The sequence below is a fragment of the Perca flavescens genome, chromosome 11 (genome assembly GCF_004354835.1).
Source record: "Perca flavescens isolate YP-PL-M2 chromosome 11, PFLA_1.0, whole genome shotgun sequence".
Lineage (NCBI taxonomy): Eukaryota > Metazoa > Chordata > Actinopteri > Perciformes > Percidae > Perca > Perca flavescens.
Genome location: NC_041341.1, coordinates 2,093,590 through 2,111,089, shown reverse-complemented (window position 1 = coordinate 2,111,089; position 17,500 = coordinate 2,093,590). Strand labels below are relative to the sequence as shown.

General features: G+C 43.4%; 1 protein-coding gene across 1 annotated transcript in view; it reads right to left on the bottom strand.

The window, feature by feature from the left end:
* LOC114564388 (abl interactor 2) overlaps positions 1–17,500 on the bottom strand; it is a 69,687-nt gene that overhangs the window by 26,235 nt on the left and 25,952 nt on the right. Inside the window, exons 3-4 of the mRNA XM_028591709.1 lie at positions 8,596–8,772; positions 5,322–5,425 (exon numbers count right to left, since the gene is read on the bottom strand). Coding sequence (XP_028447510.1) covers positions 5,322–5,425; positions 8,596–8,772 — 281 coding nt within the window. The remainder of the gene's footprint in view (positions 1–5,321; positions 5,426–8,595; positions 8,773–17,500) is intronic.

Here is a 17,500-nt window from a genome sequence, read left to right as displayed (position 1 = left end):
AGTTAATTAAAAGGAACAGTTTGGATATTTTGAAGTGTGGTTGTGTGAAGCAATGTGCTGCTGTGGACGGAGGGTAGCAGCTAAATGGATTTTAGACTCCTAAACGCATCAAAACCAGTTTACGTGGAAGCTATATTTAGAATATTTTCAGCGCTTCACCTTGCTGTCAGGCGGCCCTTTACGACGGGGGAACTGAAGTCAGATATCTTGGCTCTCTTCAAAGCCAACGGGAGTTGCTGCTCTACTGCTGCCTCCATCGGTTAGTTAGTTTGTTATTGTGTGACTTTGGTGATGTCCGTTACCTTCCTCTTCCTTTGTGTTGTGTTTAAACACCAGAGGATTTGTGAGGACTATGGTTAACTGCTCCTCAGATCTCTGCAGGGTAAATTCAGACAGCTATCTAGAATATCTGTCCAATCGGAGTTTTCTGTTGCATGATTAAAACTACTTATGAACGTCAACATGTTCCACCAAACAAGTTCCTTCCTGAGACTATTTAGCAGAGGCACCGTGGCTCCGTCCGGAGCTTAGCCCTGCCCCCAAGACCATTGTGATTGGTTTAAAGAAATGCCAATAAACCAGAGCACGTTATTCTCCCATCCAGGAAATGCTGTGTGGACTAGCTCAGACCTTCTTCCGCAGCGCTGTGGAGGAAGGTCTGGCAATGCAAGACTAGTTATTGTTATTATTTTAATCATATATTAACACTACTTTGTGAACCTAAAGACTTTGGTAAACTCATTTCAAGTGTTTCAAGTGTGTCTGTGTAGGTGTGTGTGTTGTGTGAGTGTGTGTGAGTTGTGTGTGAGTTGTGAGTGAGTGTGTGAGTTGTGTGAGTGAGTGTGTGTTTGTGTGAGTGAGAGAGAGTGTGTGTTTGAGTGTGTGTGTTTGAGAGAGAGACAGAGAGTTGTGTGAGTGAGAGTGGTGTGAGTGTGTGTGTGTGAGAGAGAGTGTGAGAGTGTGTGTGTGTGTGTGTTTGAGAGTGTGTGTGTGTGTGTATATATGTGTCTGTGTGAGAGAGAGTGTGAGAGTGTGTGTTTGAGAGAGAGTGTGTGTGTGTGTATATATGTGTCTGTGTGAGAGAGAGAGTGTGAGAGAGAGTATTTGTGTGTGTTTGAGAGAGAGAGTGTGTGTGTGCGCGTGCGTGTGAGTGTGTGTGTGTGTGTGAGAGAGAGTGTGAGAGTGTGTGTGTTTGAGAGAGTGTGTGTGTGTGTGTATATATGTGTCTGTGTGAAAGAGAGTGTGAGAGTGTGTGAGTGAGAGACAGTGTGTGTGTGTGTGTATATATGTGTCTGTGTTAGAGAGAGAGTGTGAGAGTGTGTGTGTGTGTGTGTGTGTGTGTTGGCTGTCAGAGAAACAGAAATGTTTAAAGGTCAGGATGTATTTTTAGAGAAGTATGAGTCCTGCAGCATCCCAAACTGTAGAGAAACAGAGGAGACGGACCAATGAGCAGCATCAACAGATAGACAGGAGCTATAATGAGGATATCACCCACAGTGTGTGTGTGTGTGTGTGTGTGTGTGTGTGGTGTAATGAGGATATCACTCAAATTCAACTCAAATACTGTCAGTTATGTCAGTAGAAAGAAGCACGAGCAACGTATAAGTAGAGCTTTAATGTCTGTGTGTGTGAGAGAGAGAGTGTATGTGTGTGTGCGTGTGTGTTAACATTTAACATAGGGGTGTACTCACTTTTGTTGCCAGCGGTTTAGACATTATTGGCTGTGTGTTGAGTTATTCTGAGAGGACATTAACACTGTTATAGAAGCTGGACACCGTGTAATTTCTTCAGTGTTGTCCCATTAAAAGATATAATGAAATATTTACAAACATGAGGGGTGTACTCACTTTTGTGGGATACTGTATTTGTGCTCATCATCATATGTACATTTTATGTACTGGTGTTATTGTTGAATACATTGTGAATACATATTTCTAAAATTGTATGATGTTTTTGTTGAGTTATTATTACACAAAACTTTTTTCTGACCTTTCTGAGTCTAACTGATAAAAACTAAACTAAACTAGCAAAAACGCTTTAAAAACCAATTAAAACTAAACTGAATTTGAAAACAAAAAGTCAAAACGAAATAAAAATAAAAACTAATGAAAAATGCAAAACTATAATAACCTTGGTGTGTGCGTGCGTGTTTGTCTGTGTGTGTGTGTCTCTGTGTGTGTGTGTCTCTCTGTGTGTGTGTGTCTGTTTGTGTGTCTGTGTATGTGTGTGAGTCTGTGTGTGTGTCTCTCTCTGTGTGTGTGCGTGTGTCTCTCTGTGTGTGTGTGAGTCTGTGTGTGTGTGTGTGTCTCTCTGTGTGTGTGTGTGTCTCTGTGTGTGTTTGTCTCTGTGTGCGTGTGTCTCTCTCTCTGTGTGTGTGTGTGTGTGTGAGTCTCTGTGTGCGTGTGTCTCTCTCTGTGTGTGTGTGTGAGTCTGTGTGTGTGTGTGTGTGTCTCTCTGTGTGTGTATGTGTCTCTGTGTGTGGGAGTCTCTGTGTGCGTGTGTCTCTGTGTGTGTGTGTGTGTGTGTGTGTGTGTGTGTGAGTCTGTGTGTGTCTCTCTTTGTGTGTGTGTGTGTGTGTCTCTGTGTGTTTGTGTGTGTGTGTGTGTGTGAGTCTGTGTGTGTGTGTCTCTCTGTGTGTGTGTGTGTGTGTGTGTCTCTGTGTGTGTCTGTCTCTGTGTGTGTGTGTGTGTCTCTCTGTGTGTGTGTGTGTGTCTCTGTGTGTGTTTGTCTCTGTGTGCGTGTGTCTCTCTCTCTCTCTGTGTGTGTGTGTGTGTGAGTCTCTGTGTGCGTGTGTCTCTCTCTCTGTGTGTGTGTGTGTGTGAGTCTCTGTGTGCGTGTGTCTCTCTCTGTGTGTGTATGTGTCTCTGTGTGTGGGAGTCTCTGTGTGCGTGTGTCTGTGTGTGTGTGTGTCTCTCTCTCTCTGTGTGTGTGTGTGTGTGTGTGTCTCTGTGTGTGTGTGTGTGTGTGAGTCTGTGTGTGTGTGTGTGTCTCTGTGTGTGTGTGTGTGTGTGTGTGTGTGTGTGTGTGTCTCTGTGTGTGTTCGTCTCTGTGTGTGTGTGTGTGTCTCTCTCTCTCTGTTGGTATGTCGACGAGTGCTTCCATTCCAAGAAAACTGCAGATCAGCTTCTGTTCCTCAAACACTTTCTCTTTGCTATTCAAGAAATTAGTAAAAATAACAAGTTTTAAAAACACGTTTCTTTCTATGATCCTTTTAATCTAAATCTTCAGGTCACTCTGCTACTCTGACCGTGTCAACGAGAGACAAGGATCCTGTTACCTAGTTACCGTTGGGTAGTGCAGAAACAGCCGGCCAATCAGCGGGTAAGAAACAGGAAGCCGGACGGAGGAAACCACCAACGGGAGGGCTGAACGCTGCCAGACCAGCTGGTCAGGTCTCCACTGGCCAATCACAGCGCCAGAGTCAGCCCAGTGAACACATACTCAGGAATACATCCATGGATGGATACCAGCCAGGGCTGGACTGGGACAAATAATTGGCACTGGCATTTTTTGGCCCAGGTGGCCCACACCCACCGTGATTGGTCAGACACATTCCCTGCAGACAGTCCTCTTAAAATATGCGTGCATGCTATGATAAGAGTTGCCTCATAGACTTATCTGTTGATCTTACACTTAAATAATTCATTCATTCTTAGAGTTATGGAGTATACAGTACAGGCCAAAAGTTTGACACAAGTTTGACACACCTTCTCATTCAATGTGTTTCCTTTTTATTTTCATGACTATTTACATTGTAGATTCTCACTGAAGGCATCAAAACTATGAATGAACACATATGGAATTATGTACTTAACAAAAAAGTGTGAAATAACTGAAAACATGTCTTATATTTTAGATTCTTCAAAGTAGCCACCCTTTGCTTTTTTTGATAACTCTGCAAACCCTTGGTGTTCTCTCAATGAGCTTCATGAGGTGGTCACCTGAAATGGTTTTACCTTCACAGGTGTGCTTTGTCAGGGTTCATTAGTGGAATTATTTCCCTTATTAATAAAAAAGCAAAGGGTGGCTACTTTGAAGAATCTAAAATATAAGACATGTTTTCAGTTATTTCACACTTTTTTGTTAAGTACATAATTCCATATGTGTTCATTCATAGTTTTGATGCCTTCAGTGAGAATCTACAATGTAAATAGTCATGAAAATAAAAAGGAAACGCATTGAATGAGAAGGTGTGTCCAAACTTTTGGCCTGTACTGTATATGTGGTATTTTTATTATTTATTATTGATATTTGACATTGTATTGCCATTATTCTTTTTACCATTTTGCTTAATATTGGCTTAGCAAGAGAGATGGACAGAAATAAATTGAGGTGAAGGGAAAGAATGAAGATAGAGAGAGAAAAAGTGGATGACAGAGAGAGAGAGAGAGAGAGAATGAAAAACAGAAAGAGAAAAGACAGAGAGAGGAATCAGAATGGAGAAGATAAGGAGAGAAAAGGAAGAAAAGATACAGCTGGGTGACCTAGATGTTTGAGAAAACAACAAGCTTTCACAACGCACGCGTGCGTGTGTGTGAGATGTGTGTGTGTGAGATGTGTGTGTGTGTGTGTGTGAGAGATGTCACCTCCCTCTGCCAGGTCTAATCTGTAATAAACTCGCCGCGGGATCCTCTGTCCTCCCACAAGAGTCAAACACACACACACACACACACACACACACACACACACACACACACACACACACACACAGCAGCAGCGCACCACCTATCAGAACACCACATCTCTGATTCTGTGAAGGAGGATTTGTGTGTTGCTTGTGTGTATGTGTGTGTTTTGTTTGTGTATGTGTCTCTGTGTGTGTGTTTTGTTTGTTTGTGTGTGTGTGTCTCTATGTGTGTGTATGTGTTGTTTGTGTGTGTGTGTGTCTCTATGTGTGTGTATGTGTGTGTATCTGTGTGTGTGTGTATGTGTGTCTGTGTGTGTGTATGTGTGGTGTGTGTGTGTGTATCTCTGTGTGTGTGTGTGTGTGTGTGTGTGTGTGTGGTGTATGTGTCTCTATGTGTGTGTATGTGTGGTGTGTGTGTATCTCTGTGTGTATGGGTATGTGTTGTACGTGTGTCTCTGTGTGTGTGTATATGTGTGTGTATCTGTGTGTGTGTATGGGTATGTGTGTGTGTATGTGTGTGTATGTGTGTGTGTGTGTGTGTGTGTGTGTGTCTGTGTGTGTGTGTGTGTGTATCTCTGTGTGTGTGTATGGGTATGTGTGTGTGTATATGTGTGTGTGTGTGTGTGTGTGTGTGTGTGTGTGTGTGTGTGTGTGTGTGTGTGTGTAGTATGTGTGTGACAAGCTGGGTACATACCCTAAGATGCCCTTTCCTGCCCTCGGAGGGCTGGGTGGTTTCTGGGTGGGGGGGTTGGATCGGGACAGGCCCCCTCCTAGCTTCATGTTCTGCTGGCCATTCACCTGCAGACAAAAAAAAAAAAACACGTTGGAATATTCTGGATATTTATGCAATTTTATGCGATGAAATTGCAAAAACTTTCTGCTAAGATATATAGGACTGTTTTGCATATGAAATCATGCAAGCCCCGCATATTTTGCTTGGAAATCGGCAATTTATGTGGCGAAAGTGCGGCATAATTGAAAAAATGCTCCCCCCCATAAATATGCGGACTTTGGCTGATTATGCGTTGAATTATACGATCGCATAATTCAATGCATAATCATGTTTTTCTGGAGGGACTGCTATTGGGAGCAGTAGGCTAAATGGAGCCGGTTACCTCCAGGATCTGTGCTAAGCTAGGCTAGATGGAGCAGGTTACCTCCAGGATCTGTGCTAAGCTAGGCTAGATGGAGCAGGTTACCTCCAGGATCTGTGCTAAATAGGCTAGATGGAGCCGGTGACCTCCAGGATCTGTGCTAAGCTAGGCTAGATGGAGCCGGTTACCTCCAGGATCTGTGCTAAGCTAGGCTAGATGGAGCCGGTTACCTCCAGGATCTGTGCTAAGCTAGGCTAGATGGAGCCGGTTACCTCCAGGATCTGTGCTAAGCTAGGCTAGATGGAGCCGGTTACCTCCAGGATCTGTGCTAAGCTAGGCTAGATGGAGCCGGTTACCTCCAGGATCTGTGCTAAGCTAGGCTAGCGGAGATTAGAAGGGTATGTATGGACATATCTAACTCTGGGGGATACAATGACTAAGACAAAGTCCCAATAAGTCAGCGTGTTCCTTTAACCTAGCACTCTACTGAATCAGTGTTTTCGTCCGTCTGTCCCTGGCATGTCTTTATGCACCTTTACGATGCTTTTGTCCTCCCTCAGTTACACACACGAGATGTGTGATTGTCCAGGTATTGTATTATGTAAAGGTGTGTTGTGCGTCCTTACCTTGAATCTCATCAACCACTAAAGACGTCAGTGAAAGCAATGGGAACAGGGGGAAGAAGAGAGAGAAGTTGTCTAGAGGTTAGTGTCAGTGCGACATTAAATGGCTACACCACAGTTTGTTGAAATAGGGCTTATCCTGGTCTCCCCTAGCTGTAGATAGGTGGGGTCTCCTCTAGCTGTAGATAGGTGGGGTCTCCTCTAGCTGTAGATAGGTGGGGTCTCCCCTAGTTGTAGATAGGTGGGGTCTCCTCTAGCTGTAGATAGGTGGGGTCTCCCCTATAGCTGTAGATAGGTGGGGTCTCCCCTAGCTGTAGATAGGTGGGGTCTCCTCTAGCTGTAGATAGGTGGGGTCTCCTCTAGCTGTAGGTGGGGTCTCCCCTAGCTGTAGATAGGTGGGGTCTCCTCTAGCTGTAGATAGGTGGGGTCTCCTCTAGCTGTAGGTGGGGTCTCCCCTAGCTGTAGATAGGTGGGGTCTCCTCTAGCTGTAGATAGGTGGGGTCTCCTCTAGCTGTAGATAGGTGGGGTCTCCTCTAGCTGTAGATAGGTGGGATCTCCTCTAGCTGTAGATAGGTGGGGTCTCCTCTAGCTGTAGATAGGTGGGGTCTCCCCTATAGCTGTAGATAGGTGGGGTCTCCTCTAGCTGTAGATAGGTGGGGTCTCCCCTAGCTGTAGATAGGTGGGGTCTCCCCTATAGCTGTAGATAGGTGGGGTCTCCTCTAGCTGTAGATAGGTGGGGTCTCCTCTAGCTGTAGATAGGTGGGGTCTCCCCTATAGCTGTAGATAGGTGGGGTCTCCTCTAGCTGTAGATAGGTGGGGTCTCCTCTATCTGTAGATAGGTGGGGTCTCCTCTAGCTGTAGATAGGTGGGGTCTCCTCTAGCTGTAGATAGGTGGGGTCTCCCCTAGCTGTAGATAGGTGGGGTCATGCATTGTGCAACACTGGCAGCGCCACCGCTAGTTAGCTTAGCGTAGTGAATGGAATCCTATGTTGTCGGTTAGCATGTTGTGAGTAAAAGTGAGCCTAACTACTCGCACTGAGACAAAAAGATGTGTTGGCCCACCTATCTACAGCCAGGGGAGACCGTGATAAGAACTATCTAACGGTGGCGTATCCCTTTTAAACACGAGGCAGAAATAACATAGCAGAGACACAGACGAAAAGGAGGCAGGAAGAAAAAGATAGAGTCAGTGGGAAATGATGCAGTAAAGACATTAACAACATGTCAAGCTGCACTTAATAATAGTAATAGTAGCAGTACGGTATTTTACATCACTGCAAATGCCTACTCTCCACAGATCCCTTCACCTTTCAGCCTTTTGTTTTCACTTTTTCATCTGTATGTGTGTGTCTGTTTGTGTGTGTGTGTGTGTGTGTGTGTGTGTCTGTCTGTGTGTGTGTGTGTGTCTCTGTCTGTCTGTGTGTGTGTATGTATGTTTGTGTGTGTGCGTGTGTCTTTTTGTCTGTGTGTGTGTATGTGTGTCTGTATGTGTGTGTGTGTGTGTGTGTGTGTGTGTGTGTGTGTGTGTGTGTATATATGTATGTATGTGTGTGTGTGTGTGTGTGTCTGTTTCTGTGTGTGTGTGTGTGTGTCTGTGTGTGTGTGTGTATGTAAAATTGGGTAAAACTTGAAGGTATCATGCTACTCTTACGTAGATACAATACAGGCCAAAAGTTTGGACACACCTTCTCATTCAATGAGTTTCCTTTTTTTTCATGACTATTTACATCGTAGATTCTCACTGAAGGCATCAAAACTATGAATGAACACATATGGAATTATGTACTTAACAAAAAAGTGTGAAATAACTGAAAACATGTCTTATATTTTAGATTCCTCAAAGTAGCCACCCTTTGCTTTTTTTGATAACTCTGCAAACCCTTGGTGTTCTCTCAATGAGCTTCATGAGGTAGTCACCTGAAATGGTTTTACCTTCACAGGTGTGCTTTGTCAGGGTTAATTAGTGGAATTATTTCCCTTATTAATAAAAAAGCAAAGGGTGGATACTTTAAAGAATCTAAAATATAAGACATGTTTTCAGTTATTTCACACTTTTTTGTTAAGTACATAATTCCATATGTGTTCATTCATAGTTTTGATGCCTTCAGTGAGAATCTACAATGTAAATAGTCATGAAAATAAAAAGGAAACGCATTGAATGAGAAGGTGTGTCCAAACTTTTGGCCTGTACTGTAGGTGAAAACTATAAACCATACACAAACATAACATCCATGTCTCCTGTGATTCCCACCTTGACTCCGTGTCCGATGTCGTCCAGCACGTTGTAGTCGATGGGCTTCCTGATGTAGCGCACCGGTCTCTCCGTGTTCGACGGAGCGACGATCTTATGCGAGCGGGCCGTGTTCTTATTGGTGGTCAGGATGCCGATCTCCCGCCTCGCCACCTTCTCTTTGTGGATGTCAACCGTCTGAAAGGAGGGAGAGAGAGAGAGAGAGAGAGAGAGAGAGAGAGAGAGAGAGAGAGAGAGAGAGAGAGAGAGAGAGAGAGAGAGAGAGAGAGAGAGAGAGAGAGAGAGAGAGAGACAGAGAGAGAGAGAGAGAGAGAGAGAGAGAGAGAGAGAGAGAGAGAGAGAGAGAGAGAGAGAGAGAGAGAGAGAGAGAGAGAGAGAGAGAGAGAGAGAGAGAGAGAGAGAGAGAGAGAGAGAGAGAGAGAGACAGAGAGAGAGAGAGTCCATTAAAAGGGCTAATTCATGTGCCAGGTTTAAAAATTGTAATCTGTGATTCATTTCCCCTCTCATTCCCCCTGCTCTGGCGTTTCCCCTCTCATTCCCCTGCTCTGGTGTTTCCCCTCTCATTCCCCCTGCTCTGGCGTTCCCCCCATCTCATTCCCCCCAGCTCTGGCGTTTTCCCCTCTCATTCCCCCAGCTCTGGCGTTTTCCCCTCTCATTCCCCCAGCTCTGGTGTTTTCCCCTCTCATTCCCCCTGCTCTGGTGTCTCCCCCTCTCATTCCCCCTGCTCTGGTGTTTCCCCCTCTCTCAGTTTGTTGTTAAACTGTTTAAGTATAAGACTGTGAAAATACGTGTGTGTGTGTGTGTGTGTGTGTGTGTGTGTGTGTGTGTGTGTGTGTGTGTGTGTGTGTGTGCGTGTGTGTAGCGAGCGAGCCGAGCATCAAGCTAGGTGAGGTAGGTTCTGTGAGACGGGATATGTAGTCCACTGGGAGATGTAGTTTACTGAGCGGTTTCACACTAAACTAATGGTGCGTTCTTTTTGTCCACCGAAGTCAATCTACGAGTTTTTTCCGGAGTTACGAACAGGAAGTTGCAAAAAGAGCTCCTCCCCAAGGTCGTATATATACGACTTGTCAAGTCGTCTGAACTCAGAGGACCCCGAGTTCACTTTCAAAGATGGCTACGTCGTGCATCACACGTAGTAAACATTGTGGTTTTCAACAATTTTAAGCACTTTTGTCTTTGTTGTAACCAAATGAAGAAGTCGTACACATAGCTCTGTATACTGCTACCTATAGACATGTCTCTACAGTCTTATTAGGAGTTAAACATAGTGCTGTATACTGCTACCTATAGACATGTCTCTACAGTCTTATTAGGAGTTAAACATAGCTCTGTATACTGCTACCTATAGACATGTCTCTACAGTCTTATTAGGAGTTAAACATAGCTCTGTATACTACTACCTATAGACATGTCTACAGTACAGTCTTAAATTAGGAGTTAAACATATAGACATGTCTGTCTTATTAGTTAAACATAGTGCTGTATACCTATAGACATGTCTCTACAGTCTTATTAGGAGTTAAACATAGTGCTGTATACTGCAACCTATAGACATGTCTCTACAGTCTTATTAGGAGTTAAACATAGCTCTGTATACTGCTACCTATAGACATGTCTCTACAGTCTTATTAGGAGTTAAACATAGTGCTGTATACTGCTACCTATAGACATGTCTCTACAGTCTTATTAGGAGTTAAACATAGTGCTGTATACTGCTACCTATAGACATGTCTCTACAGTCTTATTAGGAGTTAAACATAGTGCTGTATACTGCTACCTATAGACATGTCTCTACAGTCTTATTAGGAGTTAAACATAGTGCTGTATACTGCTACCTATAGACATGTCTCTACAGTCTTATTAGGAGTTAAATACCTCCTGGTTAGTTATTCTTAGTTAGTTAAGCTCGTTCCAAATCTGCGGTCCCCTACAAACTATACTCAAGCTCGTAGACTTTAACCGTCATTTTCTGCCAGTAATTAGATATTTTTTCCTTGTGTCATAAGTGTGCAGTGGACGATTTATTGGAATAAGCTCACACAAACGGTAATTTAATTTATGGATAACCTGGAATATCATGCAGGCATCCTGATAGACATTATATTCAGTAAGCCTTAATATGTCAAGATTACGAAATAGAGGACTTCTTTCTCTCTCCGATACAAAAGCACCTGAATTTCACCCTGTTAACAGACGAGCGACAGATATTAATACATTTTGGTACGAATTCTTTCTAAACAGTCAAGTTTAAAACCAGCTTTGGTTCAAAAGAATCTGCTGCAACTAACCATTCATTCCATTTCTGTAAATCGACTGCTTCTTATACAGATTCTCTAATCATAATGTCTATAAAAAGCCAAGTTTCAGGAGTCTTTATTTGTCTGACTAAGTCCAAACGCCCTGAATGTATTCACTGTGAGAGAAGGGAGTTAATCCTCACACTTCACGCCAGTTCTGTGCTCTCACTCTGCAGATACTTTGGGTGTGATGCATTTGAATATTTATGGAAACCTGTTTGTCGAGCCTCGGGTAAAGAAGAGTGTTAATTGTATTTTCAGTGGTGCATTAATACTTAAAGACACAGGCCTGTAGACTCACAAGGGAGATGAGAAAGGTGACAGCTCTGAAACAGACCAACATCACGGTGTTAAGAGCAGCAACTTAACGATTACATTCACCCTCCATTATTGTGTGGATTATCTTCTGGATGAACGGATGAGTTGGGATGTTTTTCAATTTAAAAAAATGCAATATCCCCCGTACATTTTTGGTGTTTTTCCATCACACGGTACCTGATCGACTGGCCTCGAGTCTACTCGCCTTTTTTTAGTTTTTCCATCCCTGGTACCTGCCAACTAGGGCTGGGCTATATGGAGAAAATCAAATATCACGATATTTTTGACCAAATACCTCGATATTGTAGTGTTGACTATCAGTGCTTTCACAAAATATTTACACAATGAGATTTTTGATAAACAATCATCAGTAATGTGGATATAATGACTAAGTGGGTAAAAGGCAAATAATAGAACAGCTACAACAGTCTGATAATGACATCACTTTATTGTAATGCAGCCTTTAAAACCAGGAAAAGACACTGATGCCATACTACGATATTACGATATCCAAAATCTAAGACTATATCTAGTCTCCTATCACGATATCTCGATATATCGCCCAGCTCTACTGCCAACAGGTACTTTATTTAGTACCACCTCAGTCGAGGGTCCAAGCGAGCTAAGGCGATACCAAAAGGTGACGTGAAAACCTGCAGAATCTTGATTGGTCGGAGAGAGAATCGTCACTAATCACTGCGTAATCGTTGCTATAGCGACAGACAGGTGGGCGTGGGTGTCCTGAACAAACCCACCACCTTTGCTGCCTCCAGCTTCTTTAGAAACTAAATGCATCTTCTGGCAAACAGCCATATGCTGAGAGTCAAAAACAAACACACCTTCCACGTTCTGTGTGTGTGTGTCGCCTTAGGGCACGGCAGTTTCCTGCGGCGTTGCTATGACGACCAGCCACGCTCGCCTCAGGCATGAGGCGGTGCTAAATCTGCAATGGAAAGAGGAAGACGGGTCGAGCAGAGTAGAGCTGGTACCAGCAGCGGGTAGGGTTGGGTACCGAAACCCGGTTCTACTATGGAACGGATTAGAACACAAATTTTGGTTCCTCATTTCGGTTCCACTTTATGTGTTGACTGAAATATTTTCCCTCTGTCACTCGGAAACGGACGTAAAAATATCCCACTTTCTCTGTAGTCTACCGTTAGCTAGCTACCGTAAATGTAGGCTACTTTTAAAATTCCATATTTTCCCCTCTGGGCTCACCAAAACGGATGTAAAAATATCCCACTTTCTCTGTAGTCTACCGTTAGCTAGCTACCGTAAATGTAGGCTACTTTTAAAATGCCATATTTTCCCCTCTGGGCTCACCAAAACGGATGTAAAAATATCCCACTTTCTCTGTAGTCTACCGTTAGCTAGCTACCGTAAATGTAGGCTACTTTTAAAATACCATATTTTCCCTCTGGGCTCACCAAAACAGACGTAAAAATAACCCCCTTTCTCTGTAGTCTACCGTTAGCTAGCTAATGTAAATGTAGGCAACTATTAAAATGCCATATTTTCCCCTCTGGGCTCACCAAAATGGACGTAAAAGCATATTAACCACCCCGAGCCGAGGAAACCGAGCGCAGTTTATAGACTTGTGCCCTTCCGTTGTAATCTAGCACCACGAATCAGCAACGGAGACGACGGACAGAGAGGGCAAGTATGGTCATTTTTCTGCAACAGAACGGCTGAAGTTTGAAGCTGGTTTAGTTAACATACCAACTCAACATTAATTTTGTTGTTACTTGTTAACAGTGTAACAGCTATTTATTGTTAAATTATTGTAGTTTTGTGTTAGGTGACTTAAGTTTACTTATTTATACATTTAAGTACTTTAAAACGTTAATATATTGTTAAACTTAAATCATTTTCAATATTTTTTTTTTTTTAAACTCAATAAAAGAGCCTTTCTCTGATGTCATTTTTCAGTTTTTCAAGAATCGGTTTAGGAATCGGAATTGTAAAAATCCAAGCAATACCGAACCCTAGCAGTGGGTAAGCGGATTTTGTCTCCGTGGGTGTTTGTGTCTCTTTTTGGCATTGTTCTTTTCTCTGGGGTTGTTTTTGGGTCTCTGGGGTCCTTTGGCGTCATTTTGTGTCTCTTTGTGGTAGCTTTGCGTCTCTTTTTTTCATATCATCTTCTCCATATCTGTGTCTGAAACGTTCACATTCAGTCGCCTGATGAATGGTAAAAAAACGCATAGAAAAAGCTGCGGTTTTGAAAACACCTGTGTTCGTGTAGACAGGGTCTTAGGTGTTTAGGTTATGTTTTTCAATTAAAAAAAAAATGTAAAAAACAAGCAATCTCCCCCATACATTTGGCGGGTCTTTGTAGTCGTGTTGTGTGTCTTTGCGGTTGTTTTGCGTCTCTTTTTTACATCATTTTGGACCGTTATTATCACCATATTTATTTTATAAAGCTTAAAGACAAAACTTAAAAGTTGAAGAAGTCCAACTACTAGTCATCAGATCTGAGAAAAGTCTTCTAGTTACATTCATGCAGCTTAAGGTGCTGCCTAAAACGACTTTGGGTGCTGCACCTAAACCTTATAATAGCAAGGAAATCCCAGGAATATAAGCGGATATAGTAAAATATACATATAAGTTCATCTATCTGGGTGTTTGAGCATTTGGTTCCTCAGTGAGACATTAAACATTTGCATAAAAATGCAAAACGGATTATAAAAAGCTCATCACCGTGTGATTCTTTAAGAGAGGCAGCGCACACAGCACGAAACATCCCGCCTACATAACAGATGTGACCGCGTCTCGCTGAACTGAAAGCAGTAATTATGACGTGCAATCACAGTCCTGGCCCGACAGAGCCGAGAGAGAAGCATCTCATTATTTCTACATGCAGAGTTTCTTCTGATTACACTGAATATTCAGCGGTACGCGGGCGAGAAAGGATCCTCGGTACACTGTCAGAAATAATGTTCAAAATGTGTACCTTCGGGGGTCCAACAGCTCGTTGCTGGGGCAGTACCCTCGAAGGTACACCAATTGTACCCTTTTACAAAAGGTACTTACTTGTTCTCTTACAGTTTGGGGAGCAAATGTGTACCCCTATAGGAACAATAATGGACCTAAATGCTCTAGGACTATGAATTTCAGAACTTCAGAATTTCCTTGACAGCCCTGAGGCACTAGCCATCCCATCCCCCAACATTATTTTGGTCAAAGCACGGGTCACACACTGACATCTTTCTTATTGTACCCCTATATGTTCGAAAAATGGTACAGACATGGACCCTTTCTCACATTTGTACCCTTTCAACCTAGAAAAAGTACAAATGTGTACCTAATGGATCAACTATGACCCTTTGGGGGTACATCACCAGCAGTTGTACCTCAGAGAACATAAACGGACCTCAACCGTACCTTTATTTCTGAAAGTGTAGCAGAGCTGGGGCGACGCAGAGAAAATCAAACCTCACCATATTTTTGAAAAACATAGCGGTTGGTGCCCCATTTGTGAGGAACATGCATTTGCGGGATGAGCAGCAGCAGAGCTGAGTATGAGGGTTGTGCCCATGAAAAATTTGCCAAATCTTATATGCCAATGCCAAACAGCTTATTCTGCCATTGACTCGTTTGGTGTTTGGTGGATTGGATGATTGGAGTTTGAAGAAACAAGACATATTGGCAATTTTACAATTTATTCATTTCACAACCAGGAGCCACAGTAGGGTGTGGAAGAACCAAACACAGCCACGACAGCCTGGCACCTCCTCCTCATGCTGGTCACACACTGCTGGGATGGGATGGGATGGCTAGGGTTGGGTACCGTTTGGATTTTTACGATTCCGATGCCGAAACGGTACTTTTAAAACGATTCCGATTCCTAAACCGATTCTTGAAAAACTGACATCAGAGAAAGGCACTTTTATGGGGTTTTTGTAATTGAAAATTATTTAAATTTAACAATATATTAACGTTTTAAAGTACTTAAAGATATATTAAGTAAACCTACGTCACCTAGCGATCACGTGCAGTGAATAGTTATTCTGCTTTTACATCCGTTTTGGTGAGCCCAGAGGGGAAAATATGGCATTTTGAAAGTAGCCTACATTAACGGTAACTAGCTAACGGTAGACTACAGAGAAAGGGGGATATTTTTACATCCGTTTTGGTGAGCCCAGAGAGGAAAATATGGCATTTTAAAAGTAGCCTAAATTTACGGTAGCTAGCCAACGGTAGACTACAGAGAAAGGGGGATATTTTTACATCCGTTTTGGTGAGCCCAGAGGGGAAAATATGGCATTTTAAAAGTAGCCTACATTTACGGTAGCTAGCTAACGGTAGGGATAAAAGGGGGATATTTTTACATCCGTTTTCGGAGCGACAGAGGGAAAATATTTCAGTTGACACATTAAGCGGAACCGAAACAAGGAACCGAAATTTGCGTTCTAATCCGGTCCGATTCCTAAGTTATGTAGGAACCGGTTCAATAGTGGAACCGGGTTTTGGTACCCAACCCTAGGGATGTCATCCCATTCTTCAACCAGCATTTGTCGCAAGTCAGCCAACGTGGTCGTGTTGGTCACTCTGGCACGAACAGCACGCCCAAGCTGATCCCACAAGTGTTCAAAGGGGTGAGGACTGCTGGTTGAAGAATGGGATGCCATCCCACAGCAGCGTGTGACCAGGCTGATGTTATATTTCAGTTTTTCAAGAATCAGTTTAGTAAAAAAGTACCGGTTCGGCATCGGAATCGTAAAAATCCAAACGGTACCCAACCCTAGATACATACAGAAAAAGTGTGTCAGTTTGCAAAAGCTGTGATTTAAATTCTAACTCCCGTAATGAACTGCTACTGTTGTAACAAAGATGAACCAAATCAGACTGTAAGCCGATGATTTGACTGGCTGTAAACACAGCTGTCACCAGCACATGTATCCAGATGTTGCTTATTAACGTTACAGCGAGCCAAGACAAAATAATCTTTTAATCACTTTAGATGAGTTTCTCTCTCACAGACATATACACACACACACACACACACACACACACACTATCACACACACACACACACACACACACACACACACACACACACACACACACACACACACACGCAGGCTCTCACACACACACACTCACACAGACACACACACACAAACTCTCTCAAACAGACACACACTCTCTCTCACAAACAGACACATACACACACTCTCTCTCTCACATAGACAGACACACACACTCTCACAGACACACACTCTCACAGACACACACACACTCTCTCACAGACACACACACACAGATACACACACACTCTCAGACACATACACTCTCTCTCTCTCTCACACACAGGCTCTCACACAGACACACACACACACTTTCTCTCTCACAGATACACTCTCTCACAGACACAGACACACACAGATACACACACCCACACACACACACACACTCACAGATACACACACACTCTCAGACACACACACTCTCTCACACACAGGCTCTCACACAGACACACACACACTTTCTCTCTCACAGATACACTCTCTCTCAGAGACAGACACACACACACACTCTCTCTCACAGACAGACACACTCTCACACACACACTTTCTCACAGACACACACACACACTCTCTCTCACAGACACACACACACGCTCTCTCTCTCTCACACACACAGAAAGACACTCACACACTCTCACACAAACAGACTCACACACTCTCACAGACACACACACACATACACACACACTCTCTCACACACACACACTCTCTCACACACAGGCTCTCACACAGACACACACACACTTTCTCTCTCACAGATACACTCTCTCTCAGAGACAGACACACACACACACACTCTCTCACAGACAGACACACACTCACACACACACACACACTCTCTCACAGACACACACACACACACACACACTCTCTCTCACAGACACACACACACGCTCTCTCTCGCTCTCTCACACACAGAAAGACACTCACACACACTCTCTCTCACACACACAGACACACACACACTCTCACATACACACACACACTCTCTCATAGACACACACGCTCTCTCTCTCTCTCGCTCTCTCACACACAGAAAGACACTCACACACACACTCTCTCTCACACACACAGACACACACACACTCTCACATACACACACACACACACTCTCTCATAGACACACACGCTCTCTCTCTCTCTCTCTCTCTCTCTCACACACAGAAAGACACTCACACACTCACACACACCCTCTCTCACACACACACTCTATCTCTTTTAGTCTAACCTTTAGTCTGAAGACTAGTGGGATCCTTATAA